General features: G+C 42.5%; 1 protein-coding gene across 3 annotated transcripts in view; it reads left to right on the top strand.

The window, feature by feature from the left end:
* Window positions 1–15,738, top strand: part of herc3 (HECT and RLD domain containing E3 ubiquitin protein ligase 3) — a 93,431-nt gene that overhangs the window by 41,910 nt on the left and 35,783 nt on the right. For 2 of the 3 annotated variants that reach the window (XM_084319364.1, XM_084319363.1), the window contains exons 12-17: window positions 7,098–7,209; window positions 9,988–10,177; window positions 10,850–11,013; window positions 11,399–11,512; window positions 12,640–12,663; window positions 13,128–13,220. In XM_084319364.1, coding sequence (XP_084175490.1) covers window positions 7,098–7,209; window positions 9,988–10,177; window positions 10,850–11,013; window positions 11,399–11,512; window positions 12,640–12,663; window positions 13,128–13,220 — 697 coding nt within the window. The remainder of the gene's footprint in view (window positions 1–7,097; window positions 7,210–9,987; window positions 10,178–10,849; window positions 11,014–11,398; window positions 11,513–12,639; window positions 12,664–13,127; window positions 13,221–15,738) is intronic. The other variant, XM_084319365.1, reaches the window with a different exon arrangement.

Below are 15,738 nucleotides of genomic sequence, written 5' to 3'. Positions count from 1 at the left end.
TCCATAAACTATATAAATAAATAATGAACTTCATGTTTATTATACAGTATAATTACCTTCAAGTCCAGCATATACAACTTCAATATTTATCTTAGTTTTTTATCAAATATAACTTAAAATAATGACCTTACTGTTTATCAACTTTACACATACATAATCAGCATGCAGTTGCCCATCCAGCATTTCCCAACAATCGCATAAATCACATAAAAACAACAACATAATCAATGACACAAGGCCCCTTTCTCATTCCTCATCCCTGTACCTCAAACATATTTTATTTGCCTTTTATCTTCTTGAACTGGTTTATATTTATACTTGAGTTCAACATTCAGACCATTCCACAAATTCAACCCACAAATTAAAATACACATACTAGTAGTATGAACACAATGTTGTTGTTTTTATTACACTATCCTCTTTAAGTTATAACTCTCTGTCTGAGAAAACTTTTTGTATGTTACCAGGAAGTACATTAGTTCTTGCTTTTGTACATTATTTGTGAAGTCTTCAAAGCATGTCTTTAAAAACAGCTGCTCACGAAATCCTACATTGTTTATTATCCTCATAGCTCAATTCTGTAGCAAGCAGGTACTTTTGTACATGTTACTCCACACAGCAATTCAGATATGGTAATACAAGTGAACAATACAGAGTGTATAACTCTTCATGATCCAATATGTGCCTAGCTTTTCCCAGAAGTGCAACACTTGCCAACTTTGCTTGTACATATTTTAGTCTTTCACTTGTATTATATATAACTATTCTAGGGATAGTTTATGTTTTTTTAAGAAGCCTATGTATGTATGTATGTATGTATGTATATATATATATATATAGGCTTCTTAAAAAAAAAAACTATCCCTTTAACACATTGGACGCCAGACCCGAGATAAGTCGGGTTAACTCGCCATCGCTTGAGCGCCAAACCCGAGAAAAGTCGGGTTTTCTATCGTTATTTCTTTTATTCTATATTCCCATTCATAGTCCATCGAGGGAGCCTGTGTTATCATTGGGAATGAGTCTGAGATCGCAAACGTCCAATGCCGCCGCCTGCCGCCTGTATTGCTCATCCTTTGAAACCCTCTGGCTCAGGCTGTGTGTCGATCTAAAAAGTCTGGTCCGGGTTTTCCTAGTCGGGCAGGTCAAATGTTTATAACTCATGGATTGAGGAGAATCGAGCACTCCCGGTTCATGTTCTTTGGTGGATTATGTTGGCAACACGATCGACATCAATACTTGGAATGGCGATCAGATAATTGGAATATTCTTTTTGGAGCTCATCCTAGTCAAGGTAAGGGCTATATGGTATCAATCTTGCGTTGATCGAATAATCCCTTCCCCGCGATCCGAACGTATGCGTGTAATGTGTGTAACGTATTCCGTTGGTGACGATCAAAGCATAGAAAAACGACCCCCCCCCCCCCTTTCATGCATGCATGATGAAACATAATACCGATAATATAGCGTTGATTTCAGATTGATCGTTGATACAGGCGAGCAGTGGCGTCGTTTCAGTAAAAGCCAAGGTATGGCAATTTGGGAGGGTGGGGGTGAAGGTGGATTATTTTTTTGTCAAATCAGTTGTGCAATAGTGACTTTTGGTGAGTTGTTTCTATACAATTCACTTATGACATTTAGGTATGACACAGGACTACAAAAGCATTTAGTATATAAATGTGTCAACAGACTAAAGCAGGGAACCACAATATTTTGCATACAAATTATGCTGAGCAGAATGTAATATCATAACTGTATATTATTTTTCTTGCGATTGAGAAAATGTTCCTTAGGTACGGTTTTGAGGTGTGTGTTCAACAGAATGTAGTATCAAAAACACGTTCACAAAAAGTATGGGTTACTGAATGCTGAACTGCACTGTTATAATCACTAAGCCAGGGGTTCTCAAACTTTTTTATACCACGACCCCATTTTATTTAGGAATTTTTTTGGCGACCCCACACTTAATGTATTGCGTAATTTCAACGTGGAAATAAGGAATATCAAAATAAAAGCACACGATAAACTCGACGAATTACCCCAAAATTTCCGCTGATTAACCTGGAGTGTCACTAACGGAGTTTCGTAATCCAGCTCATTATCAGCACATTTCTCTGCTCTGGTTTGTTTTTGTCTGCAAGAAAAATGCGCTTCTTCTCTGAGTTAAAAAGGCGATTTAATACTCTGCCTCGAGATAGCCACCGGCAGCGCTTCTGACAACAAACATATCCATTGCGAGTCCAGGTCCAGGTTACACACAAAAGACCACACCCCCGGCCCCCTCCCGCGATTATACATGCGCAGGATAGTGAGATGTGTATTGGAATACTGTGTGTCGGCATCCGTTGATGAAGGGGCGAGAGCGAGATATGGCAAATACACACATCCTCCTGCGCATGTATAATCGCAAATACACATACATATTTATTTGCCAAGGTATGGCGAGTGCCATACCTTGCCATACCAAAACGACGCCCCTGCAGGCGAGGAACGCCACGGTTTCTAGTGAAATGCACTAAACGCTGCATAGCGGCGTTTCCTGGGATTAGATAGAATTACTCTAAAACTATACTCATATTCACCACGGTATAAAACGGGAAGGTATGGATGAATTTCTTTTTTTCTTTTTCACAAATTGAACAATAGATACTCAATGTTAAATGGGCAATAGTTTTATATCCATAGCTATGATATTTAATATAGTTTTAGCCCTGCAAACACTGCCATGTATCCCTATTCGTTAAAGCGCTGGCATTCTTACCACACGGCCCACAGCGACCTCTGGCGCTGAAAGTGTAAGCTCCATTTACCTGTACACATACAGCTGTAGCAGGTTTGACACTAAATCTCCATCATGGAATGTCATTCAGTCATCCTAGACATTCGAGCCGGAGTGAAGGAGGGCAGAGGGCAGAGGGCAGTGCATGTTGCATGTCCCACTGCCAGTACACACGCACACACGCACACACGCATGCACGCACACACGCACCTGCACGCACCGTGCAGGTGATTGATTGAATGAAAATTTTATTAACAGATTGCAGAATGGATAAAATACAGTACAGCTCAATACACACAATTGTTAAGGGGATGCAGACCAAAGAAAGACTTTTGTCTTGTTTACATCAGGGTCCCCCATTTTCAATGCACAATGAATTGTAAGTAAGGGTGCAATTAGCACCGTGCAATCCATTTTTGTGGATCTAGCCCTGTGTGTGTGTTTTTTAAAGTCCCACTTTCAAGACACAGAAGATGCAACGTGTTTTTTACAAGAATAGTACAAACTGTATCCTTCATGCCTTTTGAAGAAGGTTGGCGGGCGTGGTGTCCTCTAGACTCTAGAGTAAGCACTTGTCATCCTGCCACCACCGCTGGCTAAAATCCTCTCTGGTTTATCTGTTACATAAACCACTGGCACGATTTGCTCCAAAAACTAGCACTATGTGTGAAGGAGAGGCCTGGGGCGCTGAGAGACAGAGCGCTGCCTCCACATCTGCTGTTGTTTATGGGTTTGGAGGATTGCACAGGCAGCGGAAGGGACAATACCCATTTTGAGATGACGTGTGAGCCCAAAGAGCAGCTCATCCAGTTCCCAGAATATACTTGGCTAAAGCAGCTTAATGTTCGAGGTTGGTAGTGTATCCTAATGATTAATAATAATAATAAATGTGATTTATATGGCGCTTTTCTATAACTCATTGTCACTTTACACTAAGGGGCGGGGGTAGTGAGAGAAACAACAAAGACAAACATAACACAAACACACAAGGATGGATGGGTGGGATAAGAGAAGGCAGTGAAGAAGAGATGGGTCTTGAGGCAGGATTGAAACACTGAGTCTCTAATGTCTTGGGGGAGAGAGTTCCAGAACCTGGGAGCTGCCCTGGAGAAGAGCTCTGTCCCCAAAGCTGCAAGGGTTGGACTTGGGGGTGTAGAGAAGAGACGTGGAGGAGGGGGGTTGTAGAGGTTAAAGGGCTTTGTAGGTGAGAGACAAGAGAGAGGATGCCAAGGTATTTTAGGACTGGGGTGATGTGGTGCCAGGATTGATTGATTGATTGATTGATTAAAAACGTTATTAACAGATTGCAGAATGGGTACAATACAGTACACCTCAATACAAAACAACTGCTAAGAGGATGCAGCCCAGAAAAATACTTTCCTCTTGTTTACATTTTCAATTCATCTGGACATTTATGACATACAGATATACAGAACTGTGTAGTAAAAAGAGATCATAAAAAAATATATACGAAGGGGAAGAAACTGTACATTGGTGGGGGGATGGATTTGGACATTTACAGGGGCCAGTTTCGGTGGCCCCTGTAGGATTCGGTGTGAGTTAGAAGTTGGGCAGATGTGTTCTGGACCAGTTGGAGTCTGTGTATTTATTGTCCTACTTTATTAAAATGGGTACTTTTAAGGATAACGTCAGTGTAATTAATTGTTTTTCTTATTGTCAACACTTCATGCAGTAATTCCAGGAAAAACTTTGGTCATATTTGTCAACACAGCGAGCATGACGAGGCATTGGTGCATAATGTTCATTGAGACTGGGATTTTACATGACCGTGTCGGTTGCCTTCATAAAGTGATGTTTGTATTGCACAATACCTATTCTCAACTTCTCAAATCTTGCCCCTGAAAAATTCCCCCCATATTATAATACAGAAAACTAAGGGCGCGTTCACACCTACCCTGTTTGGTCCACTTTAAGTGGACCATGATCCACTTAAATGAATAGTCCGTTTCGTTTGTAGAGGTGAGAACACAAACCGAACAATTTTGAGGGCCAAACAACCGAACCATGGTCCTCTTGAAAAGTTGGGACTCGGTCCGTTTCAATCGAACTATAGTACCTAATCTAGGAAGCAAAGTAGCCTACAGTGCATTGCAGTGTAGCTCTGAAGTCAGACTCGCGCCGCTCGTGTAATGAGTCTCTCCTCTACCCGCGCCGTGCGCGGACAGTCTTTCTTCCTCTCTCTCTCTCTCTCTCTCTCTCTCTCTCTCTCTCTCTCTCTCTCTCTCTCTCTCCTCTCTCTAGTCGACTTGCGCCGCGCTCGTAATGACAGTATCTCTCTCTCTCTCATTACGCTGTCGGCAACTGTTTACGTTTGTGAGTGCTATAGTCCAATAGATGAACGACTTGGCGACTGTATGTCCTTTGTTTACAAATTAGATCCGCACCAAAAAGGGCAGTGTGAACGCAGACCAAAATCAAACAATGTATCATTTTCACATTTGGTCCACCAGAAAGTCTGGACTATCCGCAGACTTTCAGGTGTGAACACGCCCTAAAACTAAACTATTTTTAAACAATAAAAGCTCAACTGAAACTAGCAAAGCCACTCTGAAAACGAACTGAAACTAAACGGAATATAACTAAATAAATACATTTAAAAATAAGTTAAATAACTAATGAAAAATACAAATTTATAATAACTTAACGTTATACAGTATGTACTGGTATGTCTTCTGTTCATATACTGAGACAGATTCCTTGCTGACTTGGTGGTTGATATAGCAATAAGTAATTGACAAATCTCAAGTCCCGCCCTCTCTTAGCTTGTCCGAGGAAAGCAGAGCGTGTGACAGGAGGTCTTTGTTAGCCCAAGAAAAGCAACCGTTGTAATTGGTTATCCAATTACCATTTATTATCCGTCTGTTAATGTCTGTCCGTTAACAGGTTCAGCGCCAGAGGTCGCTTTGGGCGTATGGCCGTTGTGTGCCAGCGCTTTGTTCAATGGGGATAAATGCCGGTGTTTAACTATATTAAATATTATAGTTATAGATCTAATAACATAGTCGATTGTCAGTGAGTTTCTTCCGGTCAACATTTCTGTTTTATACCGCGGTGAATATGAGTATAGTTTTAGAGTGATTCTGTGTAATCCCGGGAAACGACGCCAAACAGCGTTTTACTGCATTTCATTATAAATCGTGCACTTTCTCGCCTGGATCAATAATCAATCTGAAATCAACGCTAGATTATCGGTATTATGTTTCATCATGCATGCAAGAAAGGGTGGGGGGGAGGTCGTTTTTCTATGCTTCGATCGCCACCAACGGAACGCTACACAGTACATTACAGACACATGCTCCAATCGCGGGGAAAAAATTAGCGGATCAACGCAAGATTGATAACATATATTCCTTATCTTGTCTATGATGTACTGCAAAAAGAATAATCCAATTATCTGATTGCCATTCCAAATATTGATCACAATCGTGTGTCCAACGTAATCCAGCATTGAACATGAACGGGGGGGCGGGACCCTCGTCGATGCCATCCCTATAAGCGCTTGTCTTGCCGGAGTATTTAGACCCCGCCCGCACGCCGCAGCTCGGCCCAGAAAACAAACCACATCGTTTCAAATGGAGTGCAATAGCGGCCGCAAGGCGTTAGGCGGCGGTATTGGCCGTTTGCGATCTCAGAGCCATTCCCAATGATAACATCAGGCTGGATGGATGAATTATGAATGGATATAGTGAATAAAAGAAATAACGATTAAAACCCGACTTTTCTCGGGTTTGGCGCTCAAGCGATGGCGAGTTAACCCGAAATATGTCGGGTCTGGCGTCCAATGTGTTGATGTCGCACCGAAAACGACCAAAGCAAATTCCTTGTATGTGAAAACTACTTGGCAATAAATACCTTTCTGATTCTGATTCTGATGATCTGGCCAAAGCCAAGGGGATAAATACAAGCTGTTGTACTGTAAATAATGCCTCAGCCTGTCCTTCATGCTGATTCTTCTACCAGGTTATGCAATGGCGGTCGTGTGTGTTGTGGTGTATAGACCCATGTTATGCAGTCACTCCCCAGGCTGGCTTTCAGACTCATTATCTTGTTAGGAAAATACCTTTAGTCTGTGTCTACACCTAACAACTGATCCCTGGTGCTCATCCAGTGTGTGCGTGCGCGCGCATGTACATCTGTGTTGTTGACGTTCCTCATGCCATGTTACAATAGACTTTCCAAAGCTATAGATTAAGTTTAAATTGAGTTACGACTCAATTATTAAATACATTTCTGAGTAACACTCCTGTGATGCATGAAGTATGTCCAGTCATCCACTTTTTTTGTTTCCCGTTTTCAGCGATGATGGCCACTTCAAAACCAACCCAAAGATCCCAGGCATCGATCTGAACTCAGTCAGACTACTGTTTGAGACGCTAAGCAAACCAGCCTTCTCTGGGCTTCTGGAGCAGGTAAAGTCGTGTTCATAATGAATCTGCGATGTCCTTTTTCCTCTTGCTCTACTAAAAGAACATCGAAGTGGCACAGCTCCATATCATAATGTTATTCCAAACATCCACATACCTTAGCAAGTTCGGAAGTGCCCTCTTCCTCTTGTATAATTTCCCTTTTCCGATCTAACGTGGGAAGACCCAAAAGATGTGAAGACGGGAATTTCTATTTAGATTAAGATTTTCACTGTAGATAATATGAAAGGAATTAGGAACAGGTTGTCGTTTAAGGTTGTCATTATGCACCATGGACCCCACTGCTCCACCAACCCTTGGAATTCTCTTAATCATTGGAATTATGGGAGCCATTTGTCTTCATCAGTACTATAGCAGTACTATAAATGGTAAATGGCTGCATTTATATAGCGCTTTTATCCAAAGTGCTTTACAATTTGTTCCTCACATTTGACCCATTCACTCACACACCGACGGCAGAGGTAACCATGCAAGGTGCCAACCTGCTCATTGGGAGCAGTTAGGGGTTAAGTGTCTTGCTCAAGGACACTTCGACACACTCCCTGGGAGGAGCGGGAATCGAACCGGGAACCTCCGGATTACCAGACGACGCTCTGCTACCTCCTGAGCCACTGCCCCCCCGCCACTGCAGGTCAAGTGTGTGTGTTTATGCCGACTGGCTAAAACGAGGCATGGAAATGGAAGTGGCCTATCGCAAATAGGTACACAACTTCCAAGTGGATTCAGAGACTTGCACAAGATTTTGTGGGAATTTTTGTGGGATTTTGTGGGATTTTGAGACTCACAAAAAGTGTCACTACTGTAGTTGTTTGTGGGACTTCAACAGTTGGTCAAAGGACAGCTGATTTTCTGTTAATGTCGATTGATCAAAGGGGAGTAGCAGTGGGAGTGGCCTTACTGGCCTATAACAAAAAGGAGCATCACTTCTAAATGGATTCACGTAACATGACCAAACCAAGCTTGACCAAGCAAGGACACAGACACTCATAGCCACGCCCCTGTGTGTGTGTGTATGAATGCATGCACACATAGATGCATGCACATACGAGGGCGCAGCTATTGCAAATTTGCTCTTTAATTATTATAAGTTAACAACACCCTCTAATACTTAGAAACACTTGTGTCTTGCTTTGTGCTGCAGTCAGTGTACAAGATGGCTCATTAGTGTCTTTGTTATGACTGAAATGGGATATTTATAGCCAAGGACACAAAATCATCCAGCATGTTTGGGTATGGAACCCTATTTGGCCTTGATGCTTTATTTAGTGTGCGGGCTTGAGCGGGCCAACAACAAAAAGATAGCACTGTGGACATAACAATTATAGGATAACAATTGTCAGTGGATATATCGTTCAACATTTTTATTTTATTTATTTATCCTTTATTTATCCAGGAATGTCCCATTGAGATACAAGATCTTGACATCTCAATTTATGGCTCGTGCCTCTAAAATGTATGAAACTCCATGCAGTACTGTGTTCTTGACTATACTGACCATACTCTTACAACCCTATATTATGTCACTTGCCACAGATGCCTGACACAGAATACGGCTAATATTATGTTAGGGATTGGTGCACCTCAACCCAACTTGATTTATTATGGTATGTAAAGGCCAGGCTGCATTCCAAACCACTTACAGCCTCTCCCATAATCCAGCTACTGATGTGTTTGTCCCATTGGCTGGTTCAACTAAGCCTTTTCATGGATCGATTCACAAATATCTATGTCCTACCAATTTCTCAGTGTTACAAATAATAATAATAATAATAATAAATTGAACAAAAACAAATGACTGATTCAGGCAGATTTCATATAGATCATAATGCATTTTGAACAACCTCCACTGCAATAGCCAAAGGTTAGACATGCTTCTTAGATTTGTATCATCAAAGCAAAGTAGTATTTTCTAGGGTGTACACTAGGGGTGGGGGAAAAAATCGATACGCCAAGTATCGATATTTAATTATAATTTTTTTGTATAAGGAAGTTGCATTGTTCATTTCAATACCTGTAATGGTACAGTAGTCCACACACACGCACACATGTGCATTCAGTTAAGTTGGAATATGACTGTAATACAAACGGTTCAGTTTGTCAGGTACATGCAACACAGATTACAGTGTTTATCTGTCTGCTTGAGAAAATATCATGTTCTGCAATAAAAATGATTGAAGTGAGATGAACAGACTGAACTTTATTTTATTAGATAAAACATGTTGACAAAGTTTTACTTTGCAGTTGAAAAAAGGTAATAAATCGCAATATTAATATCGCAATACTCAGCATATCGCAATATATTTAGTATCGCAATACTATCATATCGTTACTCAAGTATCGTGATAGTATCGTATCATGAGGCTTCTGGTGATTCCCACCCCTAGTGTACACAAGTATAGAGAGTATACCCGCATTTTCTTCTGGGCATCATTTCACTGCAGATTATTTGAAGGGAATTAAGAAGAGATTGGATTTTAACACTATTTAATCCAATCCGACAATCCACAGACGCAAATTTATTGCAATCATGGGAGCTATTTGTAGCCATTGGTACTACAGAAAGTCATTTTCTCCTTTTTATAAGCCAATACATCCAAATACTTGTGTTTTATATCAGCTTACATGAATTACCATTGACTTGTATAGGACGGTGGAGTCACAAAATACCCACATCCTCTGTGACCCCACGACACCACTGACTTAAAGTAGGGGGGGAGAAGAAAAGCTAATTGAAAGGTTTCTCTAATCCCTTACCTCCTGTAGGCCACCAAGAGTTTTGAGAGCCTGCTCATCCCGCAGCTGCAATGCTCCCCTCCTGATGTGGAGGCCATGAGGATCTACCTGATCCTGTCTGAGTGCCCCGCCCTGCAGGACTCTAAGAACTTCATCAGCCTCACCATTCCTCTGGCCATGGCCATCCTCCGGCTGGACGCCAACCCCAGCAAAGTATTGGGTAGGCCATGGACACACACACACACACACACACACACACACACACAGCCTAAGGAACGTAGAATCCCTCATGAATATAATCTAGTAAAAAATATGCGGATAGTATTAGCTTGAATGCATGCAGTGCACATTTGTACAGACTTGACAGGCAGATATAAATATACACAGATAAACAGGGTTATGTGGACGCTGACCCACATGTGTCCACACATGCAGGTCCATGTGCAAAAACACACGCTCGCCGACAGATGCTTTCAAAGTGCACGTACAAGCATGTTTCTACCCAGAGGCACTGGAACTTCCTATGCGAACACTCGGTACACAGTACATGCACACGGATAACAGAAGTCAAAGGTTGCATAGTTCATCTTAATGCAGACTCCTACACATTTAATTATAATCGTATACCACCAATACTGTAAAAAAGTGGACAGTATTGGTTGCTGAAATTAATAGTATAATGAATGTTTTGCTTGGGTTGTTTCTCACTGGCTCTTGCTGGGGCAGGGAGCGGATGTAGAGTTGCCTAGTAGCGGAGATAAGCGTGCAGATGGGCAAAGCAATAATGTTTGATATGTTATCTGGGGATTTTAGTGGTGGACCTGTCTGATAGTGTGGCGGGCCACTGCAAATACTTGTGTCTGGGGAAATTTTTTAGTTTTTGTCCCTACAGATAACTGGTGGAGTTTGGTGGACGGCAGTGTGTTCTCTAGACTAGTAGACATGTACAAGACCATTGTGGTCTTTCTACTAACGGGAGGCAAGGCCCTGCTCATCCCCGTGTTCCAGGAGAGCTACATTAGTGCCACGCTGAAGCTACTGGAAAAACTCCACAAGGTACTAGGCAAGGATGCCCATTGGAGCCACACATATTTACAGTGTTTATTTTATTAGACATTTATTCTCATAGAAGTCTTTCTCACAGGGAAGTAAACCTCTTCATGTTATATTACTGGTGTCTTTGGCAAACATTTCTATTTTTAAAATATTGAATTTTACAATGTAATATTAGGCTTTACAAGATGCATGTTGGAACTGAACTCTTGTTTAATTCCCTCTTTTTGAAGCGTATATAAAGTACATTACAACCGCTGTATAAGGAATCCAACATGTCTCCCTGGTCACATGGTGTTTGTTTGTGCAGCTAGCAGGTAATCTTTAGTGTATTTTATAACACCAATTCCTGGAAGTGAGGGAATGCTGTTTGCCCTTTCGTTCTCAGGTGAACCTCAAGGTGCAGCACGTGGAGTACAGCCGCTTCTACATCGCTGACGTCAGCAGTCTTGTGGACATCCAGGAAGACTACCTCAAGTGGTTTCTGAGTAAAGCTGAGATTGTGAGCACTCTCATACATGCTCTCTCTCTCTCTCTCTCTCTCTCTCTCTCTCTCTCTCTCTCTCTCTCTCTCTCTCTCTCTCTCTCTCTCTCTCTCTCTCTCTCTCTCTCTCTCTCTCTCTTTCTCTTTTCTCTTCTCTCTCTCTCCCTATCATTATTTGCTCTTGTCATTCTTAGTCTCAGTGTATGTAATGGTAGTGAACATTGCTGTAGTGTGGAATGTAGTGCTTGTTTGCCTGTGGGGATCATGGGTGTGCTGCTGTTTGTCAGGCCTCATCAGCCAATGGGAAGCTGGGCCTCAGAGACGAGCCTCCTATCACTCCCTCTTGGGTATTGGAGGGAAATACCAGTTTTATTTTTTTGTCCATCGACATCCTCTATTTTCTATTGAGGCATTACGGTGCAAAGGAAGGCTTTCCACACACAACTTGCTTCATCAACAAAAATAACTTCACATTCACTGTCAGCAAGGCTTCTCAGCTTCTCCTCTCTCATCAAAACATTTTCCCATGCTGTGGGGCGGAAGCTAACTGCAAAACAGCAACTGTCAGTGGTGCCTCCGGCTTGGCCGGTCGTCATACTGACACAATTGGCAGAGTCAGCGGGAGGGAAGCCGGTGGGTGGTAATCTGGTCGTTGTAAACAGCGACTCCTACAGGTCGGTCAGGGCGCCTGCACAGCGAGGAAGGGATCTGGGTGAGGTAGTGTGCCCTCCCACGCGTTACAATCACCCAATGAGAGTCCTCGCTGCAAGGTGAAAAGAGGCTGCTGGCTGTCTCCTATGTATCGGAGGAAGCATGTGATCGACTTCAGGGCTCCCTAGACCGGCAAGTAGGGGGCAAATGCGCGCAACAACCAGGAAGACGAGGGGGGAATTGGCATAACGACTAAATTGGGATGGGAGGAAAATACAAGAAAAATAGGAGGAGAAAAAGCGGATAAAAAAAAAGAGAATTGGGCATTGTTTCAGCAATGGTCTCATTTGATTGATACAGTAAATGTTGTTGAAAGTTCTCCTTGTACCTGCTTTACAGACATTCTTGCAGTCAGTTATTATTTCCAACCAGCAAGCCATGTCAATTAAGCAAATTCATCTTCTTTTCTCTTCGTCTCTCGTTTTGTTTTTCAGAAAATGCGAACACCAGCAGTTCAGGTATTGCTCATCAATATTGGAATTATTATTATATTATAATTATTCATAATCCACAGGTCACCTGTCAAAAATCACCATCTGTTTTCTTAAAGGCTGCAATATACCGCAGTCTAAAACATGTAAAGTACAATTTGACATGAAATGCAGAGGAATGGGAGCTCACTAACACTGTAAATTGCCTGTGTGTTACTGCACATGAGAGAACTAAGAGAATCAATTATTTATGTATTTAATTTCTATGATACAGGAATTATTTGCACATTCTCCATATTTGATTAAATTCAAATGCAGATACAAAAATGTTTTGTTCCGACGGCTGACCAAAAACTCTGTAAATGAATCTCTTTACTGCAAATCTTTCTGTGGTCGTGGATTTGTGGAAGGCCGGAGGGACTAATTATATCAATGAAACAGTAATATGATGTGTTAGAATATTTCTAATCTGTAATCTGTAATGTTCCCAGCAGAGCTCAGTGACACTATGTGCCTACCCATTCATACTGAACGCCCAAGCCAAGACCACCATGCTTCAAACAGATGCTGAACTGCAGATGCAGGTACCTGCCACAAATAGAAAAAGTGATTTTTTTTCTGAGACTTGTGTTATGAGCTGTCTAGGCGTATGTCGTTTGGCAATCCAAGCTAACATGAAGTGTAGTGTTGAGAAAAAGACAAGGAAAACAGAATAAATAGTCTGGTTTTCAAAGAAAACAGTAGGGTTAGCTTATTGGTACACAAGATCACCAGCCTGGGTGAGCACGGTCTGGGCCCTCCTGGGAGGCGTGACCTGCTGGTGCTCCATCCAATATTAGTTTTGTTAGTTGGTCCGGTGACCAAACAAAATACCCGGTTTTCTAACAAACAAAGAATTCATGTAGCTTCCTGTCTTGTGGCGACGGCATGGTGCTTTGTGCGTTCCACTCTTTGTCACAAGCTTCACAGTCGTCTGGAAACACCAGCTTTATTGGTGATTAGTTCCGGCTCCCAGTGTACACATGCGCACTCCTTCCCTCACATTATGAACAGCTTAAAGGAAAACTCCAACATTTTGGGAAATTAGCTTATTTAACATCTTCCCTGGAGTTAGACTAGAAGATACATACCTTTTTCGTCTCTCTGCATGCATTGGGCTTAGGGAACGCCTGGACCGTTAGCCTAGCTTAGCTTAATCACTGGAAGTGGGGCAGACATCTAGCCTAGTTCACTACAGTCAGGAAATATACTCCAAATACAATCAAAATACAACTCCCAAACATTCCTGTAAACATGTTGTGACCTGTGTATTTACCACGTCTCCCAGTCACACAAGTCACACGAGGCTCCCTGTCACACAAGTCACACGAGTCTCCCAGTCACACAAGTCTCCCAGTCACATGAGTCTCCCAGTCACACAAGTCACACGAGTATCCCAGTCACACAAGTAATAATTAATAATAATAATTCATTTTATTTATATAGCGCTTCTCAATGACCCGAAGTCGCTGAAAAGTCTCCCAGTCACACAAGTATCCAAGTCACACAAGTCTCCCAGTCACACAAGTATCCAAGACACACAAGTCTCCCAGTCACACAAGTCTCCCAGTCACACAGGTCTCCAAGTCACACAAGTCACATGAGTCTCCAAGTCACACAAGTCTCCAAGTCACACAAGTCTCTCAGTCACACAAGTCACACAAGTCTCCCAGTCACACAAGTCACACAAGTCTCCCAGTCACACAAGTCTCCCAGTCACACAAGTCTCCCAGTCACACAAGTCTCCCAGTCACACAAGTCTCCCAGTCACACAAGTCTCCAAGTCGCACAAGTCACACGAGGCTCCCAGTCACACAAGTCTCCCAGTCACACAAGTCTCCGTCACACAAGTCACACAAGTCTCCAAGTCACACAAGTCTCCTAGTCACACAAGTCTCCCAGTCACACAAGTCTCCAAGTCACACGAGTCTCCCAGTCACACAAGTCTCCCAGTCACACAGGTCTCCAAGTCACACAAGTCACATGAGTCTCCAAGTCACACAAGTCTCCAAGTCACACAAGTCTCCCAGTCACACAAGTCACACAAGTCTCCCAGTCACACAAGTCACACAAGTCTCCCAGTCACACAAGTCTCCCAGTCACACAAGTCTCCCAGTCACACAAGTCTCCCAGTCACACAAGTCTCCCAGTCACACAAGTCTCCCAGTCACACAAGGCTCCCAGTCACACAAGTCTCCCAGTCACACAAGTCTCCGTCACACAAGTCTCCCAGTCACACAAGTCTCCCAGTCACATACGTCTCCAAGTCACACAAGTCACATGAGTCCCAGTCACACAAGTCTCCCAGTCACACAAGTCTCCAAGTCACATGAGTCTCCCAGTCACACAAGTCTCCCAGTCGCACAAGTCTCCAAGTCACATGAGTCTCCCAGTCACACAAGTGACTTGGAGACTTGTGAGACTTGTGTGACTGGTATATTTGAGTGACCGGGAGACTTATGTGTCTGGGAGACTTGTGTGACTGGGAGACTCATGTGACTTGTGTGACTTGGAGACTTGTGTGACTGGGAGATTCATGTGACTGGGAGACTAGTGTGACTTGTGTGACTGGGAGACTCGTGTGACTTGTGTGACTGGGAGACGTGTTAAATACACAGGTCACAACATGTTTACAGGAACGTTTGGGAGTTGTATTTTGATTGTATTTGGAGTATATTTCCTGACTGTAGTGAACTAGGCTAAATGTCTGCCCCACTTCCAGTGATGAAGCTAAGCTAGGCTAACGGTCCAGGCGTTCCCTAAGCCCAATGCATGCAGAGAGACGAAAAAGGTATGTATTTTCTTGTCTAACTCCAGGGAAGATGTTAAATAAGCTAATTTCCCAAAATGTTGGAGTTTTCCTTTAACACCCATATATATTTCTCAGTGAACTCAATCTTCAGCTTATACAAAATGTTAATCAAAGGAAGGGAAAGGGAAAAGGAGAAAACGGTACTCTCATTCCTAACAGTTGTATGATTTTGGTTTATTTTGATTGTGCATGGTACGACACGTTCAGTATTCACTTACAATTTGAATAACCACCTCTTTCCCCCCCTCCTC

The sequence above is a fragment of the Notolepis coatsorum genome, assembly GCF_963971535.1.
Source record: "Notolepis coatsorum genome assembly, chromosome: 7".
In the NCBI taxonomy this organism is placed as follows: Eukaryota; Metazoa; Chordata; class Actinopteri; order Aulopiformes; family Paralepididae; genus Notolepis; species Notolepis coatsorum.
This window is presented reverse-complemented; position numbering and strand designations above follow the sequence as displayed.